The following is a 19,682-nucleotide window of genomic DNA, read 5'->3' as shown; positions in this document are numbered from 1 at the left end:
TATCTATATCGCATTTCTATACACAATGTTACACTATAGTCAGTCTAACCTTGGTATCTATATCGCATTTCTATACACAATGTTACACTATAGTCAGTCTAACCTTGGTATCTATATCGCATTTCTATACACAATGTTACACTATAGTCAGTCTAACCTTGGTATCTATATCGCATTTCTATACACAATGCTACACTATAGTCAGTCTAACCTTGGTATCTATATCGCATTTCTATACACAATGTTACACTATAGTCAGTCTAACCTTGGTATCTATATTGCATTTCTATACACAATGTTACACTATAGTCAGTCTAACCTTGGTATCTATATCGCATTTCTATACACAATGTTACACTATAGTCAGTCTAACCTTGGTATCTATATCGCATTTCTATACACAATGCTACACTATAGTCAGTCTAACCTTGGTATCTATATTGCATTTCTATACACAATGTTACACTATAGTCAGTCTAACCTTGGTATCTATATCGCATTTCTATACACAATGTTACACTATAGTCAGTCTAACCTTGGTATCTATATCGCATTTCTATACACAATGCTACACTATAGTCAGTCTAACCTTGGTATCTATATCGCATTTCTATACACAATGTTACACTATAGTCAGTCTAACCTTGGTATCTATATCGCATTTCTATACACAATGCTACACTATAGTCAGTCTAACCTTGGTATCTATATCGCATTTCTATACACAATGTTACACTATAGTCAGTCTAACCTTGGTATCTATATTGCATTTCTATACACAATGCTACACTATAGTCAGTCTAACCTTGGTATCTATATCGCATTTCTATACACAATGTTACACTGTATCTGTCCTGTATTAGCTCTTTGCTGTGGAACCCCAGCGATGACATATGTGAAATGATTTGTATTGTGTTCCCTCGCATTAGTATTGTGTTCCCATTGTGTTCCCTCACAATAGTATTGTGTTCCCATTGTGTTCCCTCACAATAGTATTGTGTTCCCATTGTGTTCCCTCGCATTAGTATTGTGTTCCCTCACATTAGTATTGTGTTCCTATTGTGTTCTCTCACAATAGTATTGTGTTCCCATTGTGTTCCCTCGCATTAGTATTGTGTTCCCATTGTGTTCTCTCACAATAGTATTGTGTTCTCATTGTGTTCCCTCTCATTAGTATTGTGTTCCCTCGCAATAGTATTGTGTTCCCATTGTGTTCCCTCACAATAATATCGTGTTCCCATTGTGTTCCCTCGCATTAGTATTGTGTTCCCTCGCAATAGTATTGTGTTCCCATTGTGTTCCTCACAATAGTATTGTGTTCCCATTGTGTTCCCTCGCATTAGTATTGTGTTCCCATTGTGTTCCCTCGCATTAGTATTGTGTTCCCATTGTGTTCCCTCGCATTAGTATTGTGTTCCCATTGTTTTCTCTCACAATAGTATTGTGTTCCCATTGTGTTCCCTCGCATTAGTATTGTGTTCCCTCGCAATAGTATTGTGTTCCCATTGTGTTCCCTCGCAATAGTATTGTGTTCCCATTGTTTTCTCTTACAATAGTATTGTGTTCCCATTGTGTTCCCTCGAATTAGTATTGTGTTCCCTCGCAATAGTATTGTGTTCCCATTGTGTTCCCTCGCATTAGTATTGTGTTCCCATTGTGTTCCCTCGCATTAGTATTGTGTTCCCATTGTTTTCTCTCACAATAGTATTGTGTTCCCATTGTGTTCCCTCGCATTAGTATTGTGTTCCCTCGCAATAGTATTGTGTTCCCATTGTGTTCCCTCGCAATAGTATTGTGTTCCCATTGTTTTCTCTTACAATAGTATTGTGTTCCCATTGTGTTCCCTTGCATTAGTATTGTGTTCCCTCGCAATAGTATTGTGTTCCCATTGTGTTCCCTCGCAATAGTATTGTGTTCCCATTGTGTTCCCTCACAGTAGTATTGTGTTCCCTTTGTATTCTCTCACAATACTATTGTGTTCCCATTGTGTTCCCTCGCAATAGTATTGTGTTCCCATTGTGTTCCCTCGCAATAGTATTGTGTTCCCTCGCAATAGTATTGTGTTCCCTCGCAATATTATTGTGTTCCCATTGTGTTCCCTCACAATAGTATTGTGTTCCCATTGTGTTCCCTCGCAATATGAATATGTTCTCTCACAATAGTATTGTGTTCCCATTGTGTTCCCTCGCAATATGAATATGTTCTCTCACAATAATAGTGTACTTCCATCTAGCGAATATGAATATATTCTCTCACAATAATAGTGTACTTCCATCTAGCGAATATGAATATGTTCTCTCACAATAATAGTGTACTTCCATCTAGCGAATATGAATATGTTCTCTCACAATAATAGTGTACTTCCGTCTAGCGAATATGCGAAAACATTAACACTCCCGATGTTACCGTCCAAACGTTTGGAAAATGTGAATCAGATGGAGTGGGTGAATCAGTCTACCGCCCTCATATTGGTTGACCTCTAAGCGTGGGGTCTGACATACGCGGTCTGTCTTTTAGAACGAGGTCAACAAAAACGACTTTAATCAAATATTAAATATGCTACATTACAAGCTAAACACTAATATGTGACGAATGTATAATAAATTGATTTGTAATATTCATTTCAAATCATAACAGACACTGTAAAAAGGGTGGAATGCGTATACGTACTTAGAGTGGATGGTTTTGTCATTTGGGGGAGGGAATAGGACTGCTCTACGGCATCTGTGTCTTATACATGGGTAGGTGGGGTGGTGCCCTATATAACGAGGGATAGACATCAAGAATGGGAGAGTTGTTTGAATATCCCACGCGATGGGTTTTTTAGATTCGGGGAACCCCCATCTTGTTTTCCTTAGCACGTCTCACCTCTCTTTGATTGTCAGAGAAACACCTCACTTGGTGAGACACAATTAACCACGATCCTCGTTAAACTGACGAATGAGTTGTTTTCCACTGACGTCACAACCTCACGTTAACTCAGGCCAGTATAGAGGCATGTCTGGACACGTTCTGGGGTTTTGCACTGACGTCAGAACCCCACGCGTACATATGAACCAATCGTAGAACGGCCACATGACCTAGCTCTTTTGCATATCGCGAGGCTCAACGGACCCACATACTACTCACGGATGTTGCAGTACTTTGTCTGAATTCCTGATTAAAAGTATATTTAATATCGTTAATATATAGAGAAAATAAAATCGGTATCTTGAACAGTAATATTTCCTCAAGCTCCTCAAACATAATATATGTTTCACTAAAAATATATATCTTCATTACATTTTGTATGATCCGATGCCAACAACTTAATATGTTCCATAACACTTTGCACCTGAATATTTCCAATTTGATTTCTTCCTTTTGAAAAGCTACAATGCAATTGTTAGAGATTCGTTTTCCTTTCGAGATCAAGCATATCACCTGCAGTACGTACATATGTGCGTGCCCTTTGTTGTTCTAACTTCTAATACTTTTGTTTTTTATAATTTAAAAGTCGATGATTTTCCAACGACATTTTTATTAAAAACTCTAAGGGCATTTAAATAATCCAAATAGTATTCCTTTAATCTAGTATCAAACCATGGCGTGCCATCACTTCTTCGTGAAGGGCAAGGAACATTGCAATGCTTTGCTTTACTTCCATCTGTAGCACGTGACTTTAATCTAGTATCAAACCATGGCGTGCCATCACTTCTTCGTGAAGGGCAAGGAACATTGCAATGCTTTGCTTTACTTCCATCTGTAGCACGTGACTTTAATCTAGTATCAAACCATGGCGTGCCATCACTTCTTCGTGAAGGGCAAGGAACATTGCAATGCTTTGCTTTACTTTCATCTGTAGCACGTGACTTTAATCTAGTATCAAACCATGGCGTGCCATCACTTCTTCGTGAAGGGCAAGGAACATTGCAATGCTTTGCTTTACTTCCATCTGTAGCACGTGACTTTAACTTGACTGGTACATTAAAACATGGGGACATGATATTCGTTAAAAGATTTTATACATTTTCAACACTTTTCTCAACAGCAATATCTATTCAACGTTTCTGGGGGAACCTTCATACCCCTGTTGCATGCTTCGCGCCTTTGACGCTCACTTTGTTGGCCTACGTTCTCCACATTTCCCTTGAGCCAACCTTACATCACAAAAGATGAAAAACATTGATATACATGTAATGGGTAAATGGAAGCTTGTATGTATGTATGGGCGTGTGCGCGCGTGTGTGTGTGTATGTGTGTGTGTGTGTGTGCGTGTGTGTTTGTGTGTGTATATGTGTGTGTATGTGTGGGTGGGTGGGTGTTTGTGTGTGTATGTGTGTGTGTATGTGTGGGTGGGTGGGTGTATGTATGTGCGTGGGTGGGTGTATGTATGTGTGTGCATGTGTGTGTGTATTTGTGTGTATGTGTGTGTATGCGTGTGTGTGTCCGTGTGTGTGTGTCTGTGTGTGTGTGTCTGTGTGTGTGTGTCTGTGTGTGTATATATGTGTGTGTATGTGTGTATGTGCGCGCGTGTATGTGTGTGTATGTGTGTATGTGTGTGTGTATGTGTGTGTGTATGCGCGCGCGCGCGTGCGTGCGTGTGTGTGTGTGTGTGTGTGTGTGTATAAACATTGTATATAAATTCTTAAACATAACCATACCACGAGTGTTCACCATTAAGAAGAAAAGTACAGTGTCAATGAACATAGCCCCGACTTTCACCTTCCACCATGGTCTCATGTCTGATGGATTAGTCATTGTACAAGATTCACTCCCATGGTTGTTGTGAAAATTGCCGTCAACAGCCAATTCCGACTGTCTCTTATATTGAGAGCTGGACTGCCATGTCTCCTTACCCAAAGCGTGGTTGTCACGTCTCAGGTAATCAGGGTCTGTAACTGTGTACAAATGGTGTATATATAAAATACTAAACGAGCTTCCATTTCTTATCATGTTATCTCCCGATTGAACTAATTTTAATCGCCATGAGGGACATGTACACGAAATGGTAGCGAGTTTAATATCCTATTTATTATCCATGATTCTAACCCTGTACATAATTCAATCATCATCAAAAGGAATTTTATATCAACTTTTAAACTATACCCATAATATTTAGTTGTACCTCAAGAAACAAGTAGACTTGTCATAGTGTTAATTAATCACAACAAATACCATTATCTGATCAATGGAGATATAGTAAAATGTTCTTTTTATCATGTTACAATTTTATGCTTAAACAAATATTTCTATACCAGACCATCTGTTAATGAACGCAGTAAACTTCTTATATTCTGTCGTCAGAAAATAGAAATGTCTTGACATATTTATATAAAGCATTCTGGAGAAGGGAACTGTTTCTTAATACGAATGTGTAATGTTTATCCCACAAAACCTAAAAACTAAATTCAAACTGTATATCAGTATATTTGAATTTATATTTATATTTTGTATTTATTTATTTATGTCTTTATTGCATAAATGTTTATCATGAAAGTTGTTTATTGCATACTGTACCTTGTTTCCACCCGATCACTTCTACTTCACACAAGGTAAGAATATCATCATCGTCCCCGGGTCCGTCTGTCTGGATCACGACGTACCGGCCGAGCAATGGTCGTGTGCATTTTATCCTGGCCACTTTAACAACTTGTTCTATTTGATGTTTACATAGTGAACGCTCTTTGGGATTTTTGGACAGCAGAACTTCAATGAAGAAATTGCGCAGTCGGTCCGCTAAAAGGAAAATGCTTTAAAGTATTCATCCAGTCGGGGACGGATGCAGGATCTGTTTAGGGGAATGGGTGTAACGTTTGACTGGGTACCTCCAGTATACAGCCAGTCGGGGACGGACGCAGGATCTGTTTAGGGGAATGGGTGTAACGTTTGACAGGGTACCTCCAGTATACAGCCAGTCGGGGACGGATGCAGGATCTGTTTAGGGGAATGGGTGTAACGTTTGACTGGGTACCTCCAGTATACAGCCAGTCGGGGACGGACGCAGGATCTTTTTAGGGGAATGGGTGTAACGTTTGACTGGGTACCTCCAGTATACAGCCAGTCGGGGACGGACGCAGGATCTGTTTAGGGGAATGGGTGTAACGTTTGACTGGGTACCTCCAGTATTCAGCCAGTCGGGGACGGATGCAGGATCTGTTTAGGGGAATGGGTGTAACGTTTGACTGGGTACCTCCAGTATACAGCCAGTCGGGGACGGATGCAGGATCTGTTTAGGGGAATGGGTGTAACGTTTGACTGGGTACCTCCAGTATTCAGCCAGTCGGGGACGGATGCAGGATCTGTTTAGGGGAATGGGTGTAACGTTTGACTGGGTACCTCCAGTATTCAGCCAGTCGGGGACGGATGCAGGATCTGTTTAGGGGAATGGGTGTAACGTTTGACTGGGTACCTCCAGTATTCAGCCAGTCGGGGACGGATGCAGGATCTGTTTAGGGGAATGGGTGTAACGTTTGACTGGGTACCTCCAGTATTCAGCCAGTCGGAGACGGATGCAGGATCTGTTTAGGGGAATGGGTGTAACGTTTGACTGGGTACCTCCAGTATTCAGCCAGTCGGGGACGGATGCAGGATCTGTTTAGGGGAATGGGTGTAACGTTTGACTGGGTACCTCCAGTATACAGCCAGTCAGGGACGGATCCATGATCTTTTTAGGGGAATGGGTGTAACGTTTGACTGGGTACCTCCAGTATTCAGCCAGTCGGGGACGGATGCAGGATCTGTTTAGGGGAATGGGTGTAACGTTTGACTGGGTACCTCCAGTATACAGCCAGTCAGGGACGGATCCATGATCTTTTTAGGGGAATGGGTGTAACGTTTGACTGGGTACCTCCAGTATTCAGCCAGTCGGGGACGGATGCAGGATCTGTTTAGGGGAATGGGTGTAACGTTTGACTGGGTACCTCCAGTATACAGCCAGTCAGGGACGGATCCATGATCTTTTTAGGGGAATGGGTGTAACGTTTGACTGGGTACCTCCAGTATTCAGCCAGTCGGGGACGGATGCAGGATCTGTTTAGGGGAATGGGTGTAACGTTTGACTGGGTACCTCCAGTATACAGCCAGTCAGGGACGGATCCATGATCTTTTTAGGGGAATGGATGTAACGTTTGACTGGGTACCTCCAGTATTCAGCCAGTCGGGGACGGATGCAGGATCTGTTTAGGGGAATGGGTGTAACGTTTGACTGGGTACCTCCAGTATACAGCCAGTCAGGGACGGATCCATGATCTTTTTAGGGGAATGGGTGTAACGTTTGACTGGGTACCTCCAGTATTCAGCCAGTCGGGGACGGATGCAGGATCTGTTTAGGGGAATGGGTGTAACGTTTGACTGGGTACCTCCAGTATTTTGCCAGTCGGGGACGGATGCAGGATCTTTTTAGGGGAATGGGTGTAACGTTTGACTGGGTACCTCCAGTATTCAGGGAGGGGTACAGTATTCACAAGAACTCCAACGTGCATTCAGTTATATCTTGCCCAGAAACACCAAGTCGACCGAGGTGTTGACTACTAAAAACCGATACTACCATTACGACTCGTGTATTCCTATTATAAATACTCTACTTTCAAATCACTTGGACATTTAGCAGTTGGAGTGGGCACCTCGATATCCTTCCCCAGGATGCACGTCTGCCAGTGGACTAATCTTTGACTTCCTGTAACCAGACGATGACCTGTATCCTACAACGCAGTGTCTAACCCCTCTCTTCCCAGCTGTACCCTACAACGCAGTGTCTAACCTCTCTTCCCAGCTGTACCCTACAACGCAGTGTCTAACCCCTCTCTTCCCAGCTGTACCCTACAACGCAGTGTCTAACCCCTCTCTTCCCAGCTGTACCCTACAACGCAGTGTCTAACCCCTCTCTTCCCAGCTGTATCCTACAACGCAGTGTCTAACCCCTCTCTTCCCAGCTGTATCCTACAACGCAGTGTCTAACCCCTCTCTTCCCAGCTGTATCCTACAACGCAGTGTCTAACCCCTCTCTTCCCAGCTGTATCCTACAACGCAGTGTCTAACCCCTCTCTTCCCAGCTGTATCCTACAACGCAGTGTCTAACCCCTCTCTTCCCAGCTGTATCCTAAACCTGATCATAGTATGTTGGTACAAAAGGAAATATATTCCCTGAAACGATGAACAGAGGGATACATTGAGAGTTACAGGTGTGAAAGTGATTAAACACGTGGCCATGCATGCATGCAATCGAAAGTGCATGGGGGCGGTATGCACTCAACACATTTTATTTACGATTATATGGCGTCGGACATATGGTTAAGGACCACACAGATATTGAGAAAGGAAACCCGCTATCGCCACTTTATGGGCTACTCTTTTCGATTAGCAGCAAGGGATTTTTTATATGCACCATCCCATAGACAGGATAGCACATACCACGGTCTTTGATGTACCAGTCGTGGTGCACTGGCTGGAGCGAAAAATAGTCTAATGGGCCCACTGACGGGGATAGATCCCAAACCGACCGCGCATCAAGCGAGCGGTTTACCACTTGGCTACGTCTCGCCCCAACAGTACTGGGATTGCTGTTGGTAGTTTCCATACATTTCTTTCTTACTAAACACTTGATAAGAATAATGTGCAGTACAAACCCCCCGCCATGGCTGTCTGTATTTGTTTAAAGAATTAAACTGACACAAGGTGTTGAAAAGGTTATGAGACTCTTTCCAACACGTCCCCCTCCTCCCCTCACCTCTCCACCCTAACATTTTGTAACCTATACCATGATTACCCCCACCAATTAATGGGTGTACCTACAGTTATTATACTCTATGGAACTTCAAGATCAGAACACATACCACAACAATCCTGGCGGTTGAAAATGTTGACCTCTGTGACTAGAATGACCTGAATCAAGTCTACTCGCCACCATGGACTGGCACTTCCGAGTACCGTGTGCGTGCACGTGTGTTGTGAAATGACGCCCGAGTAGCGGCCATCAACCGCGTGACGTGACGAATAGGTTTTATACGTCGATGATTGTTTGGTAGGCATGCCCCTCGCCCAGTTGCCGGTATCAGCACCTGAAAGACGTCAATACAAAACATGCATCATACGTAACGGTGGAGGGCCTAATGTGCCTAAGACGGGTCGACTCAAATTCTATAAATGCTAGCAACTGTAGGAGCCAGCAATATGTTAATTCACTTCTCACCTGTAGGCGCCAACAATATGTTAATTCACCTTTCGACTATAGGAGCCAGCAATATGTTAATTCACTTCTCGACTATAGGAGCCAGCAATATGTTAATTCACTTCTCAACGATAGGAGCCAGCAATATGTTAATCCACTTCTCGACTATAGGAACCATCAATATGTTAATTCACTTCTCGACTATAGGAGCCAGCAATATGTTAATTCACTTCTCGACTATAGGAGAGAGAGAGAGAGAGAGAGAGAGAGAGAGAGAGAGAGAGAGAGAGAGAGAGAGAATTGACAAATATATATATATATATATATATATATCAGTCATCCTCACCCTGTCGCAGACACAACCACAAATAATGTAACTAATTAAGCAAACATCCAGTTGAAAGTTGTCTATCACAATAAACCTTTGTTGATTTTCCTTTAAAATAGCTTAAAATATTAATACGTCTGATAAAAATACCCGAAAGCTGAGTTTAATAGATGTTCTACGAACTGCGGCGCTTCTAATTTTCACCGATACAATTGGGTCCTTATAATATGGCACAAAGCAAGCATGACTGCAAATCGATTCATTAATAATAGTCATTTTCAGAATGTCAACAATTAAATGCAATGAGCAACTTGTGCACATGTATATGTATGCAGATATCAATTTATTTATTTATTTACTTGTTTGTTCTTTTCTTCCGTTCTTTATTTCTTCATTTATAGATTTAAAAAAAATATATATTATTTTAATTTGTGGATGGTATTAAATGGTATACGTTCTACAAACAATAAAAAAAAACCAAACAAGTAATAGTGATCAGACAGTTTGCAATGACTAATTATGGTTTATTTCAATAATATAACAAAAAATATATATATGCTATGCATTGATACAATAATTATACCTATGGTTATGGGTACCTTTTCGTCAGTAATACAAATTTAAGAATAATAAATCTGGTTTTTGGAAACTGATTCCCTCCCTGCAGTATACATACGTTTATAAATGTTTGAAATAATTTAATAAATAATCCAAAAGCATCCATTATGTCTTTCAATGAATGAAATCGGTATGGTTGTAAAATAAAGTGCATACCTTCATGGTGGTAACATCATTTCATTATTTGTGTAGATTTGTGGAAATGTAATCATGATTGTAATCATAATGACTAGACAATGTATTCGCAATCGTAATAGATTACTTTCAATTATATTGTAATCGTAATCGTAATCGTGACATTCTAAAGTAATCGTAATCGATTACTTTTGTCAACTAATCGCCCCATCTCTGATATATATATATATATATATATATATATATATATATATATATATATATATATATATATATATATATATATATGCATGCATGCATGCATACATACATACATACATACATACATACATACATACATACATATATCTATATATATATATGTATGTACTTTTGGACCTGATGTTTTGGAATGCTGATAATGCAACAAAAGATAATATTCGATGAGTTTTAAATTACTTGTTGCTGGTGTGTATTTGCTTCTTCTTCTTGGTAAAAATGTCAGTGTCATTTGTCATAAATAGTTTATGACTAAAAATTAAAAATCAATTCTAGGTCTACTACTATTATTACTAACATCCTGCTAAAAGTGACCTATAATTATTTAAAACAAATAGCTATGACAGTAGCTATACCGATATTTGAATGGGCAGGAAACATACTAATTTATTCATATTGCAGTTATTGTGTTTTGCATTTCCATAAACCTGGAAAAAGAGCTACAGGTTATACAAAGCAAACCCCTTTTCAGTTTAAGCAGAATTTTAATCTGTGCAGGGCGGAGTCCATTTAGCGAAATAATGAGGTAGTGATTTTATCGTTTTACAAAACAAATCTGATTAGTGTTTTTTTGGTAGGCGAAATAACAAACAAGTAGTAAACAGTGAAATGGCTGATTAGCAAGCAAATTGTTTCCAACTGTTCTGTACAGGAATCACAAACCACACACTGGCGTAGCCAGGATTTTATATTGGGGCGGGAGGAGTGGGACATATTCGGGGGCCAACCCACACTATGTGTGTATGTTTGTATGTATGATTTTATATTGGGACGGGAGGAGTGGGACATATTTGGGGGCCAACCCACACTATGTGTGTATGTTTGTATGTATGATTTTATATTGGGACGGGAGGAGTGGGACATATTCGGGGGCCAACCCACACTATGTGTGTATGTTTGTATGTATGATTTTATATTGGGGCGGGAGGAGTGGGACATATTCGGGGGCCAACCCACACTATGTGTGTATGTTTGTATGTATGATTTTATATTGGGACGGGAGGAGTGGGACATATTTGGGGGCCAACCCACACTATGTGTGTATGTTTGTATGTATGATTTTATATTGGGACGGGAGGAGTGGGACATATTCGGGGGCCAACCCACACTATGTGTGTATGTTTGTATGTATGATTTTATATTGGGGCGGGAGGAGTGGGACATATTCGGGGGCCAACCCACACTATGTGTGTATGTTTGTATGTATGATTTTATATTGGGACGGGAGGAGTGGGACATATTCGGGGGCCAACCCACACTATGTGTGTATGTTTGTATGCATGATTTTATATTGGGGCGGGAGGAGTGGGACATATTCGGGGGCCAACCCACACTATGTGTGTATGTTTGTATGCATGATTTTATATTGGGGCGGGAGGAGTGGGACATATTCTGGGGCTAACCCACACTATGTGTGTATGTTTGTATGCATGATTTTATATTGGGGCGGGAGGAGTGGGACATATTCTGGGGCTAACCCACACTATGTGTGTATGTTTGTATGTATGATTTTATATTGGGGCGGGAGGAGTGGGACATATTCGGGGGCCAACCCACACTATGTGTGTATGTTTGTATGTATGATTTTATATTGGGGCGGGAGGAGTGGGACATATTCTGGGGCTAACCCACACTATGTGTGTATGTTTGTATGTATGATTTTATATTGGGGCGGGAGGAGTGGGACATATTCTGGGGCTAACCCACACTATGTGTGTATGTTTGTATGTATGATTTTATATTGGGGCGGGAGGAGTGGGACATATTCGGGGGCCAACCCACACTATGTGTGTATGTTTGTATGTATGATTTTATATTGGGACGGGAGGAGTGGGACATATTCGGGGGCCAACCCACACTATGTGTGTATGTTTGTATGTATGATTTTATATTGGGGCGGGAGGAGTGGGACATATTCGGGGGCCAACCCACACTATGTGTGCATGTTTGTATGTGTTATTTTATAAATTTTAATACAGTTTAAAAAATTACATTTATACCAATACCGCCATTTGTCCTGTTGTGTCACTTCCAGTTACTGCTTGAAAGTCTGGTAATGTTGAGGTTCTTTCTGAACCCAGTTCATCATCAATTAGTTGCATGTTGATCTGGTTGCTATTTATGTATGTACCTATATTTATTCGTGTATTGAATATGATATAACAGATGATTAACGACAACCCAGCACGGAGCAATTCCTGAATGCATTGATTCACTATTAAATTGCTACATGGGTGTAACATTTAGCTTTAACAGAGAGCAATATTATATATTAGATATTTCCACTAACTAGGCTACAGATTTTCGAAGCTATGTTTACTATCTTAAATATTGTAAAACTATCGTAGGCCATGATGTGACTTGACACACGTCAAAACCTACGTCGATTTTACGATGTCCTATTGCTAAGTTAGCTTGAAAAATATATGCCCAGGTCGTGGGGATAACTTGTATGTTGAGGATGCTTATCCTATCCATGACATCAATTAGATATACACAGGTCGTGGGGATAACTTGTATGTTGAGGATGCTTATCCTATCCATGACATCAATTAGGTATACGCAGGTCGTGGGGATAACTTGTATGTTGAGGATGCTTATCCTATCCATGACATCAATTAGATATACACAGGTCGTGGGGATAACTTGTATGTTGAGGATGCTTATCCTATCCATGACATCAATTAGATATACACAGGACCATAAGGTAATACATCTGGCATATAAAGTTATTCACTGATGTAAAATGCTAGTTACAAACACAATAAAATATGTTATCTGAAATGTACCAAAATACCATCCTACCACAGGTGTACACAGGAAGAAGCAGACATGCTCATGATTCCTCATACTCGTGAAGTAATCGGGCCAGGCAATGAGACGGATTTCTACACCAAAGACACAGACTGTTGGCTTTTCCTCATCAGAAGGTTACACGAATAATTATATGTAAATCACAACCAGATTAACCTGAAACCATTTTAAAACGACCTGTGTCTAGATACAGATTATGATTACCAGATGTTCATGCTGTAACTGGATGGTGGACATTAATAAACATAATTCGATGTATTTAAGGAATGCTCCACAGATAAGTAACACTGAAACCAGCTTGGAATCGGTGATGAGAAGAGGTAAGTGAAAATGTTAAGATTTTACTGCATGGAACCAAGCACAAGGGTAATTTCTACAACTGATGCAGCTATTCTGAGAGGAAAAAAGTTCAATAAGCCATCACCAAACTAAAGTGTGGCAACACACAGCCACTTACTCTTTCAAACTTTCAAAAAAAATACATACAATTTAAAATGGGAAATTGATCTAAACTGTCATTATCAAGAATACGATTGGAAACTTATGAATGCAATGCCGTTTTGCTGCACGGACAACACAGAATTAAGATAATTTCAGTACAAAATTATTCACAGAATATTACCAGATAACCGTTTTTTACATACCATAGGATATATTGAGTTTCCACTTTGTTCTTTTTATAAAGATGAGATATCAACATTAATTCATTTATTTTTTGACTGTAGTAAAATTAATCCCATTTGGAAAGGGCTGACAGAATGGACCCTTAAAAAAACAGGTATATCAATAACTTTTACAAAAGAAAATGTAATTTTGGGTTTTAGAACAAGTAACAATGATCCAATTAACTTAATTATATTATTACCTAAGCAGATTGTATTTAAGAGTCACTTGAAAAGTTATACATGTATTCCAAATATGGAATGGATTAAAAAAAGAATTAGATATATATTATAGTATTACAAAAAGTGTAGCCTTTTCCAAGTGTGAATATGCTAAAGTTGTTATTATTTTTTAATTTTTTTTATTATTTTTTTTTATTATTATTTTATTTTTTATTTTCCATATTCACTTTCATATAACATTGCTGTTGTAGTAAGAATTGTATCTTGATGTTACTATATATTGTTGTTGAATGTGTTTACGTATGTATGTAAATGTTTATCATATGTATGTATGGTTATGTAAACAAAAATGGTTAAATAAAAAATTAAAAAATTTAATTTAAAAAAACACAGCCACTTACTCCTGGGAGCACATATCCAAGCAAATATCTGAGCTCAAGATTCCATTCTACATCTGGAAATTCTCGATCCATGCAGACTTTGTTTGGTAAAGGTGTATGGTATATTTGTGACAATAATGTTCGAGGTGCACGCTGCATCATAAGCTAGCTGTGGTAGAACTGATTAGATGCAACCGTAGTGTCAGTACGTGTTTAGGCTGTTGTACCTGTAATTTAGTGTAAGCGACACAACCTTCAATGTACACAGTGCTGCGAGCGGGAAGCTGATGAAGACTGCTGCAATATGCGTACTATTACAGATGACGTAGATGCCTAATAGTCCAATCAAATTAAGGTTTGACCCGCAACTAATTGCAACAGTAACACTTTTTACGAGAAATTACTCAGAAAGTATTTAGAAAAAAACATATAACAAATATCGAAAAATATCGGTTGGGGAACATGTTTAATTTTGCGACCAAACGTTGTCCCGAAAGTGTATTTAAAATATGACGTCGTGGGGCTTCGTACACATCAAGGCAGATAATAACATTTTGTCCTTGACATTAAATTGTTGACATTTTTAGTGCTATAAAAGATAATTTTACTATATTACATGTTCTAAAAGCTTTTGTTGAGAATTTAAAACTTTAATGTGATAAATTAAGTCCAAATGTGTTTATTTTACATCAGAAAATAAAGTTTCATGGCGCATGCTTTCAAATTCGTTTGCGTTGTCACTGCGGTTTGTTTACATTCTAAAACCTTTCAATTTATGATAATTCTGAATAATAGATCCAATTATTCAACTCTGACATCAACAGTTGTGTACTGATAGCAAATATTTAATCAAAAATATTACGAAAAACGCAATTTTGTTCTGCTGTTTTTAAAAATATTGTAAAGTTGCTCGTTCACAGTTTTTATAAGTATGGAAGCCCATATGGATCCACTGCAAATAGAGTATATTTGTTTACAATTTATTCGTTAGAGACAATTACGACAGTTTTTTTTCTCCATGGATATGTGAAATAGAAAAATTGCTCAATAAAATTGTTATAAAAAGATTTTTTTTAAATATATATATATATATATATATATATATATATATATATATATATATATATATATATATATACCATCAATAATATAATATTGCAAATGCGTGAAAATAGATTGTTTATATTTGTGTATATTTTGTCAGACAAATTTGTTGTGTGGCTTTGACGCATGTTTTGTTTGTTACATTTTTATTGTTAGTGTTAATTTTGGGTCATTGACTTATTTTCTTTTTCATTTTAATTTCTGGAAATATTTTTATTCTTCGTATAATTCTACTTCACTCGGCTTGTTCCATTTTCATTTTTATTTGGTTCCACAACTTACACTTTTGACCGTTTAATTTAATTTTATTATAATATCAAAGCTTGCCTTCACATTCTTCAAAGTTTATTTTGCTTGCTTATACACTGGATATAGTACCGGGTATTTATTATTTATTATAGTAAATATCTCATCTACACAACATTTACGAGTGCTTCTGAAAAGAATATTCCGTGTAAAGGATTCTCAGCTGAAAGTATTGTCTGTTGGTCAAGCAATACTATAGGTATCTAGTCCTCGTTTACATTTAGCTCCTTTACTGATTTCATTTGTCATTCAACTTCACCATCAATTTGGGTCCAAATGTGTTATCGATATACTCAATAGCCTTGAAACTAGTGCTTCTGCCTCGCAAGGAACTGCTATACTTCGTTTTGTTTGTGCCTAGCAGCTTTGTACAGTGTGTTGCAGACCACAATTCATGTACACTTGATAGAAAGATGGAATAATAACAGGTGTTACACCCGGATCCAAAATACGAACACTTGTGTCTCAAAACGAATTAATAACACTTGGAGAAAACTGAAATGTCTTCGTACAAGCCAACGTCAAATAGCATGTCAACTATGAAATTTGGTAAACTGAAGCATCTTACAACAGTAGATCATATCTTGACTTCGGTGAGTTGGCCACTCAGGTTGCACATTCCAGGATGGTCGGGACGTACGCAGATGTGCCAGAATGGTTTATACCCAGGACAATCATCTGTGACTTTCGTACCGACGATCGACATGAATGCTAGCGATCTTTTCTGTATTTACTCAACAATGGTCTTTGTATCTAATCATTCCTGGCCATATGGATCAACACCAGTATTAACCTTTGATCAGCCATTGAACTGGGAAGCAAACACTATCATCAAGCAACCTCCAACACGTCCCCTCTACTCTACTGTCTTGTGATTGGAAGGTTACATACAGAAATGAGTTTTATTTGCTGCATTGGCTATATAATTAGTGGTTTGGGTCTCCAGCAGATTATACAGAAAGTGTATGCATTTATTTCTGTCAATCATATACGGAGAGGAAAGACAGTAAACGTACAACCTGTTCTTGATACTGCCACACAAGATTTGCTTGTTTCCCGAACGTTTAAAATTACATTGCCCTATACTGAATTGGGTGACGAGCGCAGTCCTTAAAGTATTGAAGATGAAACCGTAGCTGATTCCACAGTTGACATTTCAAACGTAGATATCGAAATACACGCCCAGGTAGAAGATGTGAGAATAGACGAGGAAAAGGATACCAAAGAAGAACTATTTTTAAGAATGTGGCTGTCATTTATATCTTACTCACAATATGCAAGATCTGGAAAAAGACAACATTGGAGTATACTTTATTTTCAAGATTGGCCATCATGTTCTACGAAGACGTGATCGCATTTGGGCTGAATTTTCCTCCCACGATAACCAATGTTCAACAATGCATGCTGCCGGTGATGCCGATAAGGTGATTTCCAAAGCAGCTGGTGCATGCATGTAGCTGGTCACCTATCAGTGAAGACACAGACGTTCTAATCGTCTTGTATTGCTATGCTGCTATTAAATCAAGCACACTTTACTCTTAGACTAACAATATAAACCAAAGTGTGGGATATCTAGAAAATGAAGATGGTGCTTGGGCAAAAAATGTGTTGCTTACTTCTTTTTTAATACCCGCAATTACAGTTTGTGATAAAATATCAAAGCGTGTTTGTATTGAAAAGGGAGAAGTCATGATGTTGAGTTAGATCCATAGAAATGGAGAAACACACGGTATACACCAAAACCAACTTTGCCACCTAGCGCCTGAAAAGCTGCTTGAGATAATTTGCTGTAGGTGTTTTAAGTTGACATGTGACACAAAACGATGCACGGATATGGAATGTTCCGTCGGTAGCGGATAATGACGCTGTACGAGTGGTTCCAATTCTATGATTTCAACAGAGAGTGAAGTCGACTGCATGGAATGGTATATGAAATAGACTTAAAGTAACCATGAACAACTTCGAAAATAAAGTGACAGTGACATAACAAATAGACTGAAAGTAGCCGCGAATAAACCTAAAAATACAATGACAGTGAGTATCAAATACACTGAAAGTAGCCACGAATAAACCTAAAAATACATTAACAGTGACGTATCAAATACGCTGGAAGTAGCCATGAATAAATTAAAAAATACAGTGACATTGACGTATCAAATACACTGAAAGTAGCCACGAATAAACTCAAAAATACATTAACAGTGACGTATCAAATACACTGGAAGTAGCCATGAATAAATTAAAAAATACAGTGGCGTATCAAATACACTGAAAGTAGCCATGAATAAACTCAAACATACAGTTACAGTGAGCACTGACTTATCAAATACACTGAGAGTAGCAATGAATAGAACGAAATTACGGTGATTTAACAAATCTACCTATATATATATATATATATATATATATATATATATATATATATATATATATATATATATACATATATATATACATATATTATATACACATATATATATACATATATATAGATAGATAGATAGATAGATAGATAGATAGATAGATAGATATAGATATATATATATACATATATATAATGAACTTGACAGTGATCCCAAACAAAGCGGAAAAGTTTCGATGGGTTTTCACCAAAAATACGATTGCCGTGTAGATAGCCAGCCCTTATTAGCCGAGGCTATGTGCACGGCCGTCGTGTATATAGACACATCTACGTTAAATGACATAGGTGGCGGCTTCCAATGCCGATGTATTTGTGGAATTAATATTTGCATGCAATGCTTAGCATGATGTGTAGTAGTAGACTAGTTCTGAGTGCAAAAAGATCCTTGTAAAGTGCAGCTTCGTTCAAGTAAAAAAAAGCGGTCATAAGTACAAATCAAGTGATAAGAAGCTATCAGAACGGTCAGAAACTGTTAAAACGGCCTTGCATTATTATATTATAGATTACACAAATGCACAAAGAGGGACAATGCAATAACAGATACACACAGAAAACAGTTGACAATGATTTTAAAAAGTGTATGTTTACAATGCTCAAATTTAAAAGTTCACAAATATGTATATAAATCACATGAATAAAAAAAAACATACCATCAATAGCTCTAAACTAATTTATTCATGCATATTATTACAATTTAAATCACTTTTAGTTCATAATTTTTCCAAAAAATAGTTTAAGAACAAACATTTTAATGTAAAGATATGAAAAAATGTGGATTTGCCGAAGGGGAGATAATTATGGCGATATTGTGACGTCATAGATTAAATCTTTTTACAAAATTATATTTTACAAAAAAGCAGTCTGTTATCTTTAAGATGATAAATAATTTAAGAAAATATACCAATTAATAAGAAAGTTATGGTGGAAAATGTATCCCTACCCTCTAATAAAACACACCCACCAATATTTTAAATTTCCATGTGGCTGCCATTTTGAAGTTTAAGATGTTTGCCATGATTCGTTGACTACTGAAACATACATAAACCAAAAAATGGTGATTTTACATTAACCAGGATTTGAGATATAAGAAAATGTATTAAAATAGCAGTCACTTTGAATTTCAAGATGGTTGCCATGATTGAATGACTATATAAATGAAACCATCCAATTCATGGACTACATAAATGTACATAGACAAAAAAACCTTGTGCTTGTACATTAAACGGAAGTTGAGATATTTTAAAAATATATTAAAATGGTAGCCATTTTGAATTTCAAGATGGCTGCCAAGACCTCACAACAATTTTCCTTTTTACAAAATAAT

At 38.0% G+C, this 19,682-nt stretch overlaps 1 protein-coding gene across 1 annotated transcript in view; it reads right to left on the bottom strand.

The window, feature by feature from the left end:
- Positions 1-19,682, bottom strand: part of LOC121390681 — a 55,026-nt gene that overhangs the window by 18,550 nt on the left and 16,794 nt on the right. Inside the window, exons 5-7 of the mRNA XM_041522556.1 lie at positions 8,814-9,038; positions 5,500-5,718; positions 4,644-4,880 (exon numbers count right to left, since the gene is read on the bottom strand). Of these exons, the coding sequence (XP_041378490.1) occupies positions 4,644-4,880; positions 5,500-5,718; positions 8,814-9,038 (681 nt within the window). The remainder of the gene's footprint in view (positions 1-4,643; positions 4,881-5,499; positions 5,719-8,813; positions 9,039-19,682) is intronic.

The sequence above is a fragment of the Gigantopelta aegis genome, chromosome 15, assembly GCF_016097555.1.
Source record: "Gigantopelta aegis isolate Gae_Host chromosome 15, Gae_host_genome, whole genome shotgun sequence".
In the NCBI taxonomy this organism is placed as follows: Eukaryota; Metazoa; Mollusca; class Gastropoda; order Neomphalida; family Peltospiridae; genus Gigantopelta; species Gigantopelta aegis.
This window is presented reverse-complemented; position numbering and strand designations above follow the sequence as displayed.